General features: G+C 40.3%; 1 protein-coding gene across 1 annotated transcript in view; it reads left to right on the top strand.

The window, feature by feature from the left end:
• SMYD2 (SET and MYND domain containing 2) overlaps positions 1–14,925 on the top strand; it is an 82,840-nt gene that overhangs the window by 22,935 nt on the left and 44,980 nt on the right. Inside the window, exon 2 of the mRNA XM_069066065.1 lies at positions 4,916–4,979. Within this exon, the coding sequence (XP_068922166.1) occupies positions 4,916–4,979 (64 nt within the window). The remainder of the gene's footprint in view (positions 1–4,915; positions 4,980–14,925) is intronic.

Below are 14,925 nucleotides of genomic sequence, written 5' to 3'. Positions count from 1 at the left end.
CCTCTTACAATCCTTTTTTTTTCATTTAAGATTCAGCTCAAGCACCAACTTGAATGTGAAACCTTTCTTAATCCCCCCAGCTCTTAGAGGCCTCTCTCCCAAAATTATCTTGTATTTATGTATGTACTCTGTAGAAACTTACTTATGGACTTGTTGTCTGTCCCAGGAGAATGTCATCTCCTGCTACACACAGCATGGGGCCCACCTGGCATATAGAAGGCACTTAATAGGTGCTTGTTGATTGATTAAAGTGTCTTAAGGCTCTTAAATCAGTCACATCACATCAGTGACTCTCCCTAACCAGCCTTTTAATTAGGAGAGCCTCAAATCAGGCTGCTTATTCATTTATGCAATCAAATTTATTAAATTTTTAAAGATTTATTGAACATAACACATAGTACTAAGACATAGTACTAACACATAGACTAAGACACAATTAAACTAAAAATTAAAACCTAGATTCCTGTGGTTACTTGGAGATTCCATATAAGCTTACTGTCTCTAGGCCTAAGTTTCTTAAATTGTAAAATAGATCAGATGTTTGCAAACTATGATTCTGTGAATATGTTTCACAAATCTTATACTGGTAATTACTTCAGTAAAAGTTTTATTCCCCCTATCAAGTTTTCAAGGATTTGACATTCAGAAAACTCATTCTTCTAGAAAACAGCATGAATAAACTTTTCCAACTAAAACTTCCCTGTCAGCAATATCAAACATTTTCTCCACTATCCTTATCCCACTCACCAGTTGAGTGAGGCTTTATTTCAGAGCTGAGATGTTAGAACTATGAAAGTTCAGGCCTCTCCTAGTTTAAAAAAAAAAAAAGACTTGAGACAATTAGCCAGATAATTCAGGGCAAAAGGTTTTGGGTCATATGTGTTCCCCCAAAGTTTTTCACACAAAAGCAGACTTTTGCCTGAATTAGTGACAGTAATTGCCTCAGGTTTCTCAAACTTCTGCCTGGCAGAAGAGAAGTGATAAAGAATTAGATGGCCAGTTGGTAGTAAGCATCAGCTCATGAACTCCATGATAAAATGCTGTTAAAATACTGGTGTTTTGGCATAAGAACAGTGTGAGCATAGTCAGCATTTTGTGCTACAGTGAGATCTGCCGTATTATATCACTGTGTGCATAGAGACCGTTACTTGACAAGCAAGATAACCAAAACCTGTGAAATAATGAGGTACTGTAGAATGAGATTGATTGTAGTGAATGGGAGAGATGAGCTTCTCTGCTTCTCGTTCTAGAGAACTGAAAACTGGAAGCAGCATGGGTCAGTGCTAACTTTGGATCCAAAAGACTGGGCTCTGAATCCTCCCTTGCTCAATAACTGTTTGCATCAGTTTCCTCATCTGTAAAAAATATTGTTGTTAGGATCACATTAGATAATAATCATGGAACACTTAGCACAGTGTATGGCATGTAATGAGTGCTATATCAGTGTTAGATTATTATGCTCCATTTTGCTTGCTTCCGTGGAATAAAGGCCTCCCCCCTCCCCCCCAGACCACATGGAAGAATGTTTTCACACAGTAAGTAGCCAGATGCCCATTCTGTCACCATGTCCTCATCAGAGTTGACTCCATCAGACATAGTGACTGCTATAGTAGGGAGGTGTAGTAAAAAGACTAGATTTGGAAACAGAGGACCTGGATTTAAAGTCATACAGACCTTAAATGTGATTCTGCTCCTCACTGCTTATATTGCCTTAGACAAGTCACTTCTACATAGAATCCAGTTTCTATATCTGTAGATGAGGGAGTTGGGCTAGATGATCCCTCGGGTTCTTTACGGATCTGACTTTATGATCCTCTGATTCTGTTTCTTGGGATGTTTTCACTACCTTCAGGATAACTGTCCCAATCCTCAAAGGAAAAAGGATTTGAGAGAGTGACTCTGCATCTGTCCTTTGCCTTGTCCTCAAGGCCTGTGGACTAAAAGACTGAACCCCACAAAGGAGCCTTGGCCACTGAAGTGACTGGATACAAAAAAGCCTTGACCATTGAAGTAACTGGATCCCACAAAGGAGCCTTGACCATTGAGAGAGTGGCCACCTTGTTCTGATTAAATCCCACTCAAGATCTCAGCATGCTCCATGAGTCATTACAGCTAAAATTGCCTGTTTTCCCCTTGAGATGTTGCCATTGAGCCTGGAAATGAGTCAAAAGCTGCATCTTAATTAAAAGTGGATCTTTTTTTAATGGAGGAAGGAGGGAGATACAACCACACACATATTAAGCATCTACAAACTTACTTTTTCCAAGAAGCCTTCTTAGATATCCCCATTGTACTCTAATCATATGATTGTTATGTATTCAAACTGTAGCATAATAACGCTAATTTTTACAGCTCTTTGTGGCTAAAAAGTTTTATATACTTTACTATAGTGTTTAGTCCTCATAGCAAACCATTTTTCAAATGATGACCAAGGGGCTTAGGAATGTCATAGAACATATCAAAACTGGGATTCACCCTCAGGTTTTCAGCCTCCAAGTTCACTACTTCTACACATAATGATGATGGTAAGCATTTATATAGCGCTTTATGGTTTCCAAAGGACTTTACAACATTAGCTCATTTTATTCTCACAACAACCCTGGGGAGAGCTTTTATTATATCTATTTTACAGATGAGGAAACTGAGGCTCAGGTTCACACAGATAGACTTCCTTATTCCCAAGTTCAATACTCAGTCCACCTGGCTGTCTTGAACTATGTCTGTGTACTTGTTGGCCAGTGACTTGTTAATTGCCATCAGTCATTTATGAGTCTGTCTCTCCCAAATATGGTATAAGATTCAGGATGGTATAGAAGTTATCTTTCATTTTTTTGTGTATGTTTTGCAGGCTTCTTCTCCCTCTTCCCCCACAGCACTCTCACAGGAGCAAACACACACACACACACACACACACACACACACACACACACCCCCACCCACAACCTTGATACTCTACTTATAGTAGGCATTGAATGAATATGTAACCAACCTATGACTTCCCCCCCCCCAAAAAAAAAATAAAAGAGTTTAGATAACCCTTGGATACATCCAAAGGAATCATGTCCTTGTATCCAGAAGTACCTAGAAACAAGGGCCACATTTGGCTGAATTAGTGTGTGCTTGACATTTTTTTTTAGACCTGTAAATTTGGGATGTTTGTTATGCTTCTGCTTTAAAATGTGTTTCTCTCCCACACATCGTACAGTCTGATTCTCGGGATTCAAGCGCTGTCATGAAAACTGTAAGACAGTCTGTTTAGTTCCAACAGAAGCATTTTTGGAAAACTTGCAGGATTCTGTGGGAGTAATGTAGTGACTACCGCTTGCTGACAAGAAAGAACAAAGAATTCAGCTGTGTGAATTTTTTTTCTTTTCTCTCTCCTCTTTTTTTTGCCAGCTCATGGAGGGGGATCCATCAGGGTTGGCTAGCTCTGACTTCTTGCTGGGGTAGGTCAGGTCTACCATCCTGCAAGCACCAAGCTATACCTTCAATCTGCTGCAATGCAGCAGAGTTCGCAGTGGAGTTGGAACAGTAACTGACTCCCAATTTTCCTTCCGTCCTCTCCTCTGCAGTCAAATGATCTGCAAATAAAGAAGATGGCTTTACCAGAGCCAAAAATTACACAGAAGGGTTTTTTTGGGAGGGAAGAAGTAAAACTTGCAAAGAGAAGTTTGTTTAATTTGTATGTTTTAGTTTGTAGGTTTATTTTCTTTGAAAAAGTTGTGACTGGTCTGTATCTAGCAGGGCACACAGCAGCATAGGAAGTGTCATAAAGGAGCAGTAGAGTTCTTGTTATGTAAAGGGCTACACAAAATCATTGCAGGAGGAAGCTGCAGAAAACTCACTTTCACTATCCAGCGCAAAAGGTTGTTTCTGATGAGTACAATTAAGGGGGGCAGTATGGATGGAGATACATAGATGTGGCCATTAACTTGTATTCCTGAGATTTCATTTGAGAATGTCTCTACCAAAAAATGACAAGGTTTTGAATTTAGGTATTTCGTTTGGCTAGTGTTTGCAGCTGTCAGTATTACCAACTTTTCTATGAAGCCATCTGTAAGGATCAGGTTGGCATTCATTCACTTTTTGCTCTTTTAAAAGGTTTTGTTCGTATCCTGGATTTGGAGTGTTTAAACACTCTGGTTTTAAAATATCAGACCTGCAAGATAGTTCTGGTATTATTATCTCCATTTTGCAGATGAGAAAACTGATATGCAGGAAATTGGCTTCTTGCCACAAAGCCAAAAATAAAACTGAGTAATAATTAAAAGATATTATCTTAGTTTGTATGTTCCTCTGGTCAAAGAACTATGGGCTAGATCTCCTGCATGGTGGCTTAAAATTAAGCTTAAAATTCTTACGTCTTTTAATTTTAAGTTTACAACTGCTCTTTGACTTTTGGCCTGTCCTGTTAATTGATCTTTTCTATCTCATTACAGTATGTAATATTCTTCATGTATTAAATATTAAGCAATAGAAGACATCTTCATGATACAAATCTAGCCTCAGACACTTACTGTGTGATCCTAGGCAAGTCATTTAATCCTGTTGGCCTCAGTTTCCTCATCTGTAAAAATGGCCTGGAGAAGGAAATGGAAACCACTTCAGTATCTTTGTCAAGAAACCTCAAATGGGGTCACAGAAAATTAGACAAGACTGAAATGACTGAACGTTAGCAACAATGCTTGTAGACATTAAGACTGACTAATGGCCATTTCCACTGGGGTTTGACCACTGGATTTGTGGCCAAAAATCTTTTTCTGAAAAAAATGTCATTTACCACTGGGGAATTTGAGGTTAATAAAATCTTGCTTCTGTTATCCAATTACTTATTGCATGACAAATGGGTAGCATTGTTTGTCTGTGCCTAGCTCCAATACACGGTGGATATTACAGTACCCTTTTTCTTTTTAAGGAAAGAAGGATTGTCGAAATGTGGAAGATGTAGACAAGCATTTTACTGCAATGTGGAGTGTCAGGTATGTGCCTGAATAAGCAAGAGGGAGGAGGGTCTGGTTTTCCTTGGTTTGTTTCCCCTTTTTGGAATAGAATGTACCAATACCAGTACAGCCAAAATCAGAGGTTTCAGTTTTTTTTAGTTTCCTGATTTGCAGAATGAGGGAATTAAGCTAGATTATAAATCTGTGACAAACTTAATTTAGTTGGTTCTAATTGGGATGATAGCAGCTTTTTTTCCCCCTCTGGCCCATCCCATAAAAAGAAAAGTCGATTTCAGGACATGCAATAAAATTACAATTCAAGGTCAAGTACAAGATTCAAAAATTAGTTGTGTTCCCCGTGGAACTATTATTCTTTCACCTATGCATCCATCAGTGACTTCAGAAAAAGTAAAGCTGGCAAATTGCATGCACTATTTTAAAAGTTGAAATGAAGGTCTTAATTTGTAGAAATCTTAAGTGTAGGCCAGCCCCAGACCTTGCACTAAATATCTCCCAAACCAGGTTTCTGAAAAGTATTTGCTAAAATGAAGACCAATGGATAGAAATTACAGGGAAGGAGAAGCAGATTTCTGCTTAAGACAAGGAAGAGCTTCCTAGCAATTAGATGTGTCCAAAAAGGGAATGGAGCATTTGGTGAGGATGTGGGTTCCTTGTCACCGGGGGTGTTCAAGCAGAAAGCTAAGTGATGTCTAATCAGCAATATTATAGAGAAGAGGTCTTTCCAGCACAGTTTGGACAAGATGTTATTGAAGCTCTTTCTGGCCCTGTGGTTCAGAGCCTCTGAACTCTGCCTGTGTGCATAATTCTTATTAGAGCTATTAGGATATCTTGGGATGTGGTGACTGGACAGCAGTTGTGGCTGCCTCACACAGTAGGCAATGAGAAGCTTTGGGGAGAGATAAAAGAAGCCAGCGTTAAACTCACAGGGGTCCCAGTAATAGGGAACTGCTCTTAAAAATACTTAACCAGTGTTTATGGAATAAATAGGTTACTTTAATGCATGGAAGCAGCAGTAATCAAGTGCTCCAATCCCTATAACCATAGCACCCATATGACAGGGTTATGTGAGAATCAGATGAGGTATTTGTAAAGGGCTTAGCACAGAGCCTGGCACACAGTAGGCATTGAGAAATGCTTGTCTCCCACCGTCACCCGATTCCTGTCTCATCCCTGGAGATGACTCCTGCTTCAGGTCAGCCCCCACTGCTTGTCTTGTTTCTTGTTTTATCTTCTTTCTCTCCTGCCCCCGGTGTGTGCCTGCCAGGTGCACCACATGAGTCTGCTTAGCTCTCCTGAGGGTTGAGGAGGTTGCTAAGCCTTGGAATCATGACTCCGTAATCCATATGGTCTCCCTCTGGCTGACTGTATGGAGGAAAAAAAGCAACGACTTGAGATAAGAGGTAGCATCTTTCCATAGGAAGAACGCTGGATTTGTTACCAGAAGATTAGGGATCACACTCAGCTCTGCTACCTGTATGACCTTGGGCAAGTCACTTCATTGGGCCCTAGCTTCATCATCTATAAATCATGGTTTGTGGTGCATTATAAAGCATACTGGTAGGATTTAAGGTCAGAGGACCAGGGTTTGAATCTGCCCCTGCTACCTCCCAGTCTGACCTTGAAAAAGTCACTTAAACCCTCTCTAGGTCCTAGTTTCTTTTTTTTTTTTTTTTAAGCAATTGGGGTTAAGTAACTTGCTCAAGGTTACACGGCCAGTTATTATTTCTGGGTGTGGCGCTGAGCATTAGGTCCTAGTTTCTCGTGTAAAATGAAAGAGTTGTACTGCATGGCATGCAAGATCCTTCCGTCTCTAAATCATGTACAGTACAACCTCAATTACGAATTTAATTCATTCTGAGATTCTGTTTGTCATGCAATTTGTTCTTATTGCAAAGGGAATTTTCCCATAGGAAATAATGTAAAGTTGGATGATTGGAACCACATCCCCAAAAATATTTGTATAAAATAATTATTTATAATTTTAAGTAAGTTTTTTTTGTCCCTAATGCACCTGAAATACAATAGCAACAATTAGTACACAATATAAACCAAAAATAAAACAAATTAACCTGCTCTCCACCTTTGAGAAGAGCTGATGTGAGGGAGACGAGGAAGGAGGAAGGTTTATTGCTTGGAAGGAGAATCTCCTTCCAGGAGAACACTGGGGATTTCAATGTCAGCAGTGTTCTCTCTTATGCTACTTTCTTTTTTTTTTTTTTTCATTTTTTTTATATATTTTTAAGCAATCGGGGTTAAGTAACTTGCTCAAGGTTACACGGCCAGTTATTTCTGGGTGTGGTGCTGAGTGTCTGAGCCCGGGATTCGATCTCCAGGTCGTCCCAACACTGGAGCCGGTGCTCTTACTCGCTGAGCCACCTGGCCGCCCCTAAGCAATTGGGGTTAAGTAACTTGCTCAAGGTTACACGGCCAGGTGTTTCTGGGTGGGTGCTAAGTGTCTGAGCCCGGGATTCGATCTCCAGGTCTTCTCAACACTGGAGCCGGTGCTCTTACTTGCTGTGCTACCTGGCCGCCCCACTCTTATGCTACTTTCACTAAAAATAAGACTAATACTACTTCCTTCAATGGCAATACTGCCTTCACTTATTTTTCGTTTTTTAGAATCACTTTCATGTTTTGACTCACCGATTTTTTTTTCTTTACGTTTGCTTCTGACTAGGAATCTGTCTAACGACACTTGTTTTTGACATTTTTTCAGAATGTCATGGAAATGTGACATTGCATTATCCTTAAAAATATTCATGGCCCTCATTGCTACAGCCTTATTTGGGTGATATTTTCCTTTTTCTTTTTCTTTTTGGAGGGGGAAAGGCAGTGCAGTTGGGGGTAAGTGACTTGCCCAAGGTCACACAGCTAGTACGTGTTAAGTGTCTGAGACCGGATTTGAACTCAGGTCCTCCTGACTCCAGGGCTAGTGCTCTATTCACTGTGCCACCTAGCCACCCCTGGTGATGTTTTTCAACAAAATTTTGTACTTTTTTCCCCACATCTGATAAACCCTGAGGGATTCCTCCAACTTCTCAGCCTCCTCCTCATTGCCCTAGTTGATTGTCATCCCTTCTTGAGCCATTCAAGTACAAACATCATGTTTGTACTGTAAATTTTTGTTCATCCTGCAAGATAGATTTTGCAAAAAATTTTTCTTTATCCAGCAAAGCATAAGTAAACCAGGTTACTCATAAACTGAAGTTCTACTGTATTAGGAGAATCATAAAACATCTGTTTCACTCCTTTGTTTTTCTCCTGGACTCTTAATACCAAAATGTGGGCCGTACTTCTTTTTATTGAGTCATTTTTTTCAGTCATGTCTGACTCTTCATTGCCCCATTTGGGGCTTTCTTAACAGAGATACTAAAGTGGTTTGTCATTTTTTTTCCAGCTCATTTTACAGATGAGGAAACTGTAGCAAACAGAGTTAAGTGACTTGCCCAGGGTCACACATCTAGTACATGTCTGAGGCCAGATTTGACCTCAGGAAGATGAGTCTTCTGGACTCCAGGCCCAGTTCTCTATTCCCTGCACCTCCTAGCTGCCAAGGACTTCATCTAACTTCCTGTTGGCTATTCAGGAATTAGAAAATAAAAGGTGATATTTATAGGCTTTCCAAACCAACTCTTTGTCTTAGAACAAAGGAAAAAAGTCCAACAAAGCAAACTGACCCAGCATCTGGGAGTTAACAACATAAGCAAACAATTCCTTTTTACTCTACCTAGGGGAGGGAAGAGTATTTCAACATTTGTTCCCTAGAACCAAGACTAGATTTTGTGAATAATGTAAATTCTGCTATATTTTAGTGGTATTTTTGTTAACCTTATTTTAGGCGTTGTGTATAGTATATCCTTAAAATCTTAGCGAAGGTTTAAACTAACTAACTTTAGGGTATAAATTTAAGCTATTAAAACTTAAAACTTCACTAAGATTTTAGGGACAGCCAATACAAGGTGCCTAGAAATCAGTTCATGGTGTCGGGATGACCTGAATCAAATCTGGGCTCAGATACTAAGCACCACACCCAGAAGTAACTGGCTGTGTAACCTTGAGCAAGTTACTTAACCCTGATTGCTTTTAGTAAAAAAAAAAGAAATCAGTTCATGCTTTTCTTCCCAGACTTCTCAGATTTGCCATTCAGTTACACTAAAATGAGCTAAACCATGTACAAAAAAAAAAAGAATGGGGGAAATAGTGCCTTTTTATATTGAACATTGACCTAAAACAAAGTACCCTAATAAATCTGTCTGGGAGAAATGAGGAGTAGCTACAGTGTTCAGAGTGCAAGGGGTAGCACGATGCCCCTGGATTGGGGAGTGTTCTAGCTCTTACCGCTGCTGCTGGTTGCTGCTACTTCACCTTTAGATACTGTTGTAAGGTTTGCAAAGAACTCTAAGGTAATTACAATAGTATTGTTTTCTTCAAATTATAGGTAAGGAAATGGAGACTTAGGTTGTGACTTGTTTATGGTCACACAGCTTAACAAACAGAAATGTGGGCCCAGTGTTCTAGATTCCAAAGTCCAGTCTAGGGAATGTTGCCTTAAATCCCCTGTGAGCTGTGTGACCTTGGGCAACTTGCTTCCATAGACCTCAGTTTCCTTTCCTGTCAAATGAGGAAGTTTGATTAAGATTACTTCTCACATTCCTTCTGGCCTTGTGAACTTTATGAGGATGTTTGAGAATTTCTACTTGACTAAATTATAATATAGTGAAATATTTGTTAGGATCAATTTTAGAGGGTGACATTTTCTGATTTAGGCCCCAGACGCTAGGGATATTTTACTGTTTCAGTACCGTAAGCTATTATGTGTTTTCTGTAGGGCCTGGTTTAAGGGAAATCTTGGATGAAATCGGTGTAGACTATAGTGAGGACTATCCATCCATCCCCCTGAGAAAACCTTGTAAAAGTGTTGGTGTCCCAGGAGAAGAAGCATCATATTTTTAAAGCAGCGTCCTCTAAAATCTGGTAAAAGGGCTTTCTTCATCTTGTAGTGGTCCCTCAATGCAACTCATTAACTGCTGGTTTCTGGTGCCAAGAGAAGGCACCAGAGACAGATGAGACATTGTCTGCAGTGAGTATGGACAAGGGCGGCACCCCCTGTGTTTTATAGTAGAGTCCTAGGAGGATTCCATAAGAAATAGGAATCTTTCTTGATTACAAAACCAAGTATCTTGGGAATTCCAAGACATTTGCCCCGATTGCTGACAAGTACCCAAACATGAGGTAGGTAGTGTGGTGGGTAGAGCCCCGGACCTAGAGTGAGGAAGACGTAAGTTCAGATGTGGCCTCAGACACTTACTAGCTGTGTGATCCTGAGCAAGTCACTTAACCCTGTTTGCCTCAGTTTCCTCATCTGCAAAATGAGCTTGGAGAAGGAAATGGCAAACCACTACAGTGTCTTTGCCAAGAAAATTCTAAATGGGGTCATGAAGAGTTGAACACAACTAGAAAACAACATGACATTTAGAATGCTGTAGCTAATTGGTGGGAGGGTATGTTTCTCTGTCTTCTTTAGCATTCACTGAACAAGCAAGTGTCCTTTCCAAAAGCTACCTCCAGCAGTTTTCAAACAAGTAAAGTGGAATAATTACAAAATACATGAAATCGAGGAGTGAGAAAAATCCCTTGGTAGAACACCAAGAAGACCAATAGAACCATGCTGGTAAAGCCTTTTCTAGAACAACAGAGGGGGAAACAACTCAGTGAAGTCCTTTTGCTTCCTCAGAGAGGTCCTGAAATCATAGGGTAATAATAATTCCACCAGCCCCACTCATAGCCTGCAGTGCCTCAGATTTTTAATCTCATTTTACACAAATTGGCTATGCCTCTTCTGTTTCTTAGTTTACATAACTCAGTATGATCCTGCCAGAGGAAGAATTTTAATGAATAGTGCTTAAAGAATAAAGGGAATGAAAACTTAAAAAAAAAAAGAGAGAAGGGAGGGGAGAATTGCTGATAGGTTGGCACGTCCTGGGTATTTTAATGAAGTACATTTATTTTTACAAACAGGCCTGGAGAAATTCATATATTATTCATTCAGTTAGACTATTTCTTGGCAGAGATTGCCTCCAATTTACCATACCCTTATCAAGAGAATATTTTGGGAAGTTAGTTTGCAGAATAATCAGTGGGAACCGGAGCATCCCAGAATGTGTTTCTTAACTGGATGGCAAAGGAGAGGAAATCAGTTTTTCACAATGAAGTGGAGGTGATTGAGTTGTAAGTAGAATTTTGGAGGTTGCCCCAACTGAGAGAATGAAGATACACAGCATAAGCAAAGGCTGAAAGCCGTGGACAGGTTGATAATTGTCTTGGCAACTGATGTTCACAGAGGTCTTTAAGTGAGAGGGAGCAGAGTACAGTTGAGACAATAATGAATTTGGAGTTAGAGGGCTCTACTATTTACTATCTATGTGACCTTGAACCAGCCCTCTAATATTTCTGGGCCTCAATTTCCTCCTCTTTTAAGGAAGAGATTGAACCAGATAGCCTCTGAGCTCTCTTCCAGCTCTAAATCTGATAACCTAAATTTGACAAGGAATTTTCATGAGTGTCACAAATATTATTTTCCTCATTTTCCAGATGGGGAAACTGAGGCAGACAGATTAAGTGACTTGCCCTGGGGCTCACAGCTAGTGTCAAAAGCAGAATTTGAATCCAGGTTTTCCTGTCTACCATGCTATGCACTAGTCTACCTAGTTGCCTAGTTGCCAGTTGATTTGGTTAGGCAATTAAAAACCCATGAGAAAACTGTGAGATGTCAGAATAATTGCCCTTTAGTTGGTTAATATAGTTGGTGTAGCAGCAACCACACTGGCATACCCAGGATGGCTGCTAGCACAGGTTCTTAGATCTGCTTTACTAGGAAAGATAGTTATTAAAGGGGTCAACAATCTTTTTTAATCACATTCACTAGTTCAGGAGAGGAGTCAGCACTTTGAACTTCAGAGAAAATACAAGTAGAGAAATAAAGACCAACAGACAGGGCTCTGACTGCCAGAATCAAAGCAATATTGCTATACAATTTACATACCATATATCCCTGGATCAAGACAGCCTTTACATCTGAGCAGTGGGGGAGCTCTGAACACATGGCCACTCAGAATCTCGACCAGGGAATCACAAGATCCTTCTCAGAAGGGAGCCCCTAAATGCAAAATACCAACTCAGAGTATATATAGACTTCTCAGAGCCAGAAGACATCACAACCCTCCTGACTCAGTACCAAATTAGAAATTAGAAAATGGTGTGAAAGCCTTCCTACAAGCAAGCCTCCCCTAAGCAATCTTCCCTTAGTGGGCTCCATGTGTGAGGCCTGTTAATGGGCAGGGAAGATCTTAAATCCCATTAACATTACTGTTGGTAAGAGCATCATGTTAATGAGGAAGATGATTAATGCTATCCACTTCTCTGTAAGGGGACCATATACTTACAGGCAGCTGTTGACCCATTGGAGAGAACTTTGGGCCTGAAGTCAGGAAGTCCTGAGTTCAGATTTGACCTTACACACTTAATAGTTATGTGACCTCAGGTAAGTCACTTAGCCTCTGTTTGCCTCAGTTTCCTCACCTGTAAAATAAGTATAATAATAGCACCTACTTCGAAGGATTGTTGTGAGGATCAAATGACATGACATTTGTGGAAAGAGTTTAGCACTGTTCTTGATTCAGTGGGTGCTATATAAATGCTTGTTCCCTCCCCCTTATTCAATGAAAGTTACAGGCCTAGTTACTAGCTAGGATCACTGTATTTCCTGGTAATGAGCAGTCAATCAGTAAACATTTATTGAGCTCCTACTATGTGCTACTATGCTAATCACTGGGGATGCAAAGGCAAAAGATAATCCCTGCTCCAGAGGAGCTCACAGTCTAATGGGAACAGTGAACAGCACAACCTTCCTCCAGAATGTGTCTTCACCAGTGACAATGTCACCATTTTATTGGATAAATATCTGGTTTATTGGTAGTGGGTGAGTAGCATCAGTTCATTTTCCCATATGCAAGATGGTATAATGGAAAGGGCATGGGACTGAAGTCATGGGGTGCCTGCCTTTGAAAACCACCCAATACGTTTCTTCACTGTGTGGCTGCAGATAAATAATTTAGCCACTTTGAGCCTCGGTCTCATTGTCTGTAAATGGGAGCAGTAATGCCTGCTAATATCTGCCCCACTGGCTTGTTAATACCTCAGGATAAAATGAAATAATTCATATGTAATCTGGTAGAGCAGGAGAGGGAGAACCAAATCCCAGCCCACCCCATCACTACTACACAGAAAAAGATCTTTACACACCCTCAAGGGCTATAGAATTGTCAGCTGTTGTTAATAATTAAGGAAGGCATCATATACATCAGTTGTTCAGGCTTTACACATCTGAAAAAAAATTTAGCTCTGAAGCAGAGATGGAAATTAATATCACCCCACCTCCTTGGCTAGAGTTGGTGACTGGTGAGTCATCAACTTTCATTGCCTGTAGCCATCCCAGATAATACTAGCTACTTCCTAATACTAGGAAGCAAGACTAGCCCAAGCAGCTTTTCACATTGAGCAGCTAAGCTTAAGTTGTTTGTTAGCTACTGGCCTGTCCAGAAATAGTCTGTTAACCACCTCTCATTTCTGTGCCTGGAATGGCCCCTTTTCTCACTGCCTCATCTAAGGATCTCTGGCTAACTTTAAGACTCAGCTTAAATGCCTCCTTCTTCAGGAAGCCTGTCCTGGTACCCCTAGCTATTAAAAGCCTTCCTCTCTAAAGTTACCTTCCATCCACTTTGTATGTATCTTAATTTACAAGTTGATATGCATGTTGTCTTGCCCATTAGATTTTTAATTCCTTGAGTACAGTGACTTTTTGCCTATCTTCTATGCCTAGTGCTTAGCATGTAATAAGCACTTAATAATTGTTTGGTGGGATTGAAGTAAAGGTCTGACACTGATAATCTGGTTAAGTCAGCAAGTATTTATTAAGTCCTCCTATGTGCCACACTCCTCAAAGAAAGGCAGAAGATGCTCCTAATCTAATAGGGGAGACAATATGCAAACATCTATGTACAAATAAGATATGCATAAGATAAATAGATGATCTTAAGGGCAGGAACTAGCGTTAAAGGGAATTGGGAGAGGTTTCTTGTAGGAGCTGGAACTTGAAGGAAAATGGGATGCCAGCAGACAGAAATGAAGAGAGAAAATTCCAGGGATTGGGGACAGCCAGTAAAAATACATGGAATTGGGAGCTGGAGTATCTTGCCCAAGGAAAAGCAAGGCCATTGTTACTGGATTGCATATTGAGAGGCATAGTTTCCAAATCTGAAATTCTGTGATTCTTATCAGCTATTCTACTTGTATGTTTCCATTCCTATCTCCATTTCAGTCACTTTACCTGGCTAGCCATGAAAAGCTATTGACTGTATCTAGGATCCTTGTGCAAAACCATGGACCCTTAGGAATTCCACCTACACGATGTCTCAGATTCCTTCCTCAAGTGGTCATTTGTGACAGTTTGTATTATCTCAGCCACTGTCACAGGGGAAATCACAAAATATTGGTGTTTGGAGGTGCCAACCTATAGCTGAATAGGAATCTCCTCCATAGTCCATGTGAAAAGTGGTCAATTTGCCTTCTCTTCAAGACCTTCATTGTGAAGGAATGAACTAACCTCTGATCTGCTCCTTGATTTTTTTTGGGGGGGGGGTGAGGAGTGGAGGGAGGGAGGGAAGAGACAAGAGAACAAACATGAATGCCAAAATGATGAAGAACATTGGAGTGAGGCTCAACTAAGGCAAAACAGAAGTAATATAGTTATTGAAGTGGACTACACCCAACCTGGACAGAAGGATGAATTAGATGATGAATCTGGGAAGTAATTTCACAGATCTCACAAGGAAGCTCAGTATTGCAGTGATAGGGGACTCCAGCTCTCTGGACATCTGACACTCTCTGTTTCCCTGCGTAAAGTAGA

This window comes from Petaurus breviceps, unplaced genomic scaffold (assembly GCF_028583685.1).
Source record: "Petaurus breviceps papuanus isolate PSGF00001 unplaced genomic scaffold, PetGlider_PUasm1.0 90702, whole genome shotgun sequence".
Lineage (NCBI taxonomy): Eukaryota > Metazoa > Chordata > Mammalia > Diprotodontia > Petauridae > Petaurus > Petaurus breviceps.
This window is presented reverse-complemented; position numbering and strand designations above follow the sequence as displayed.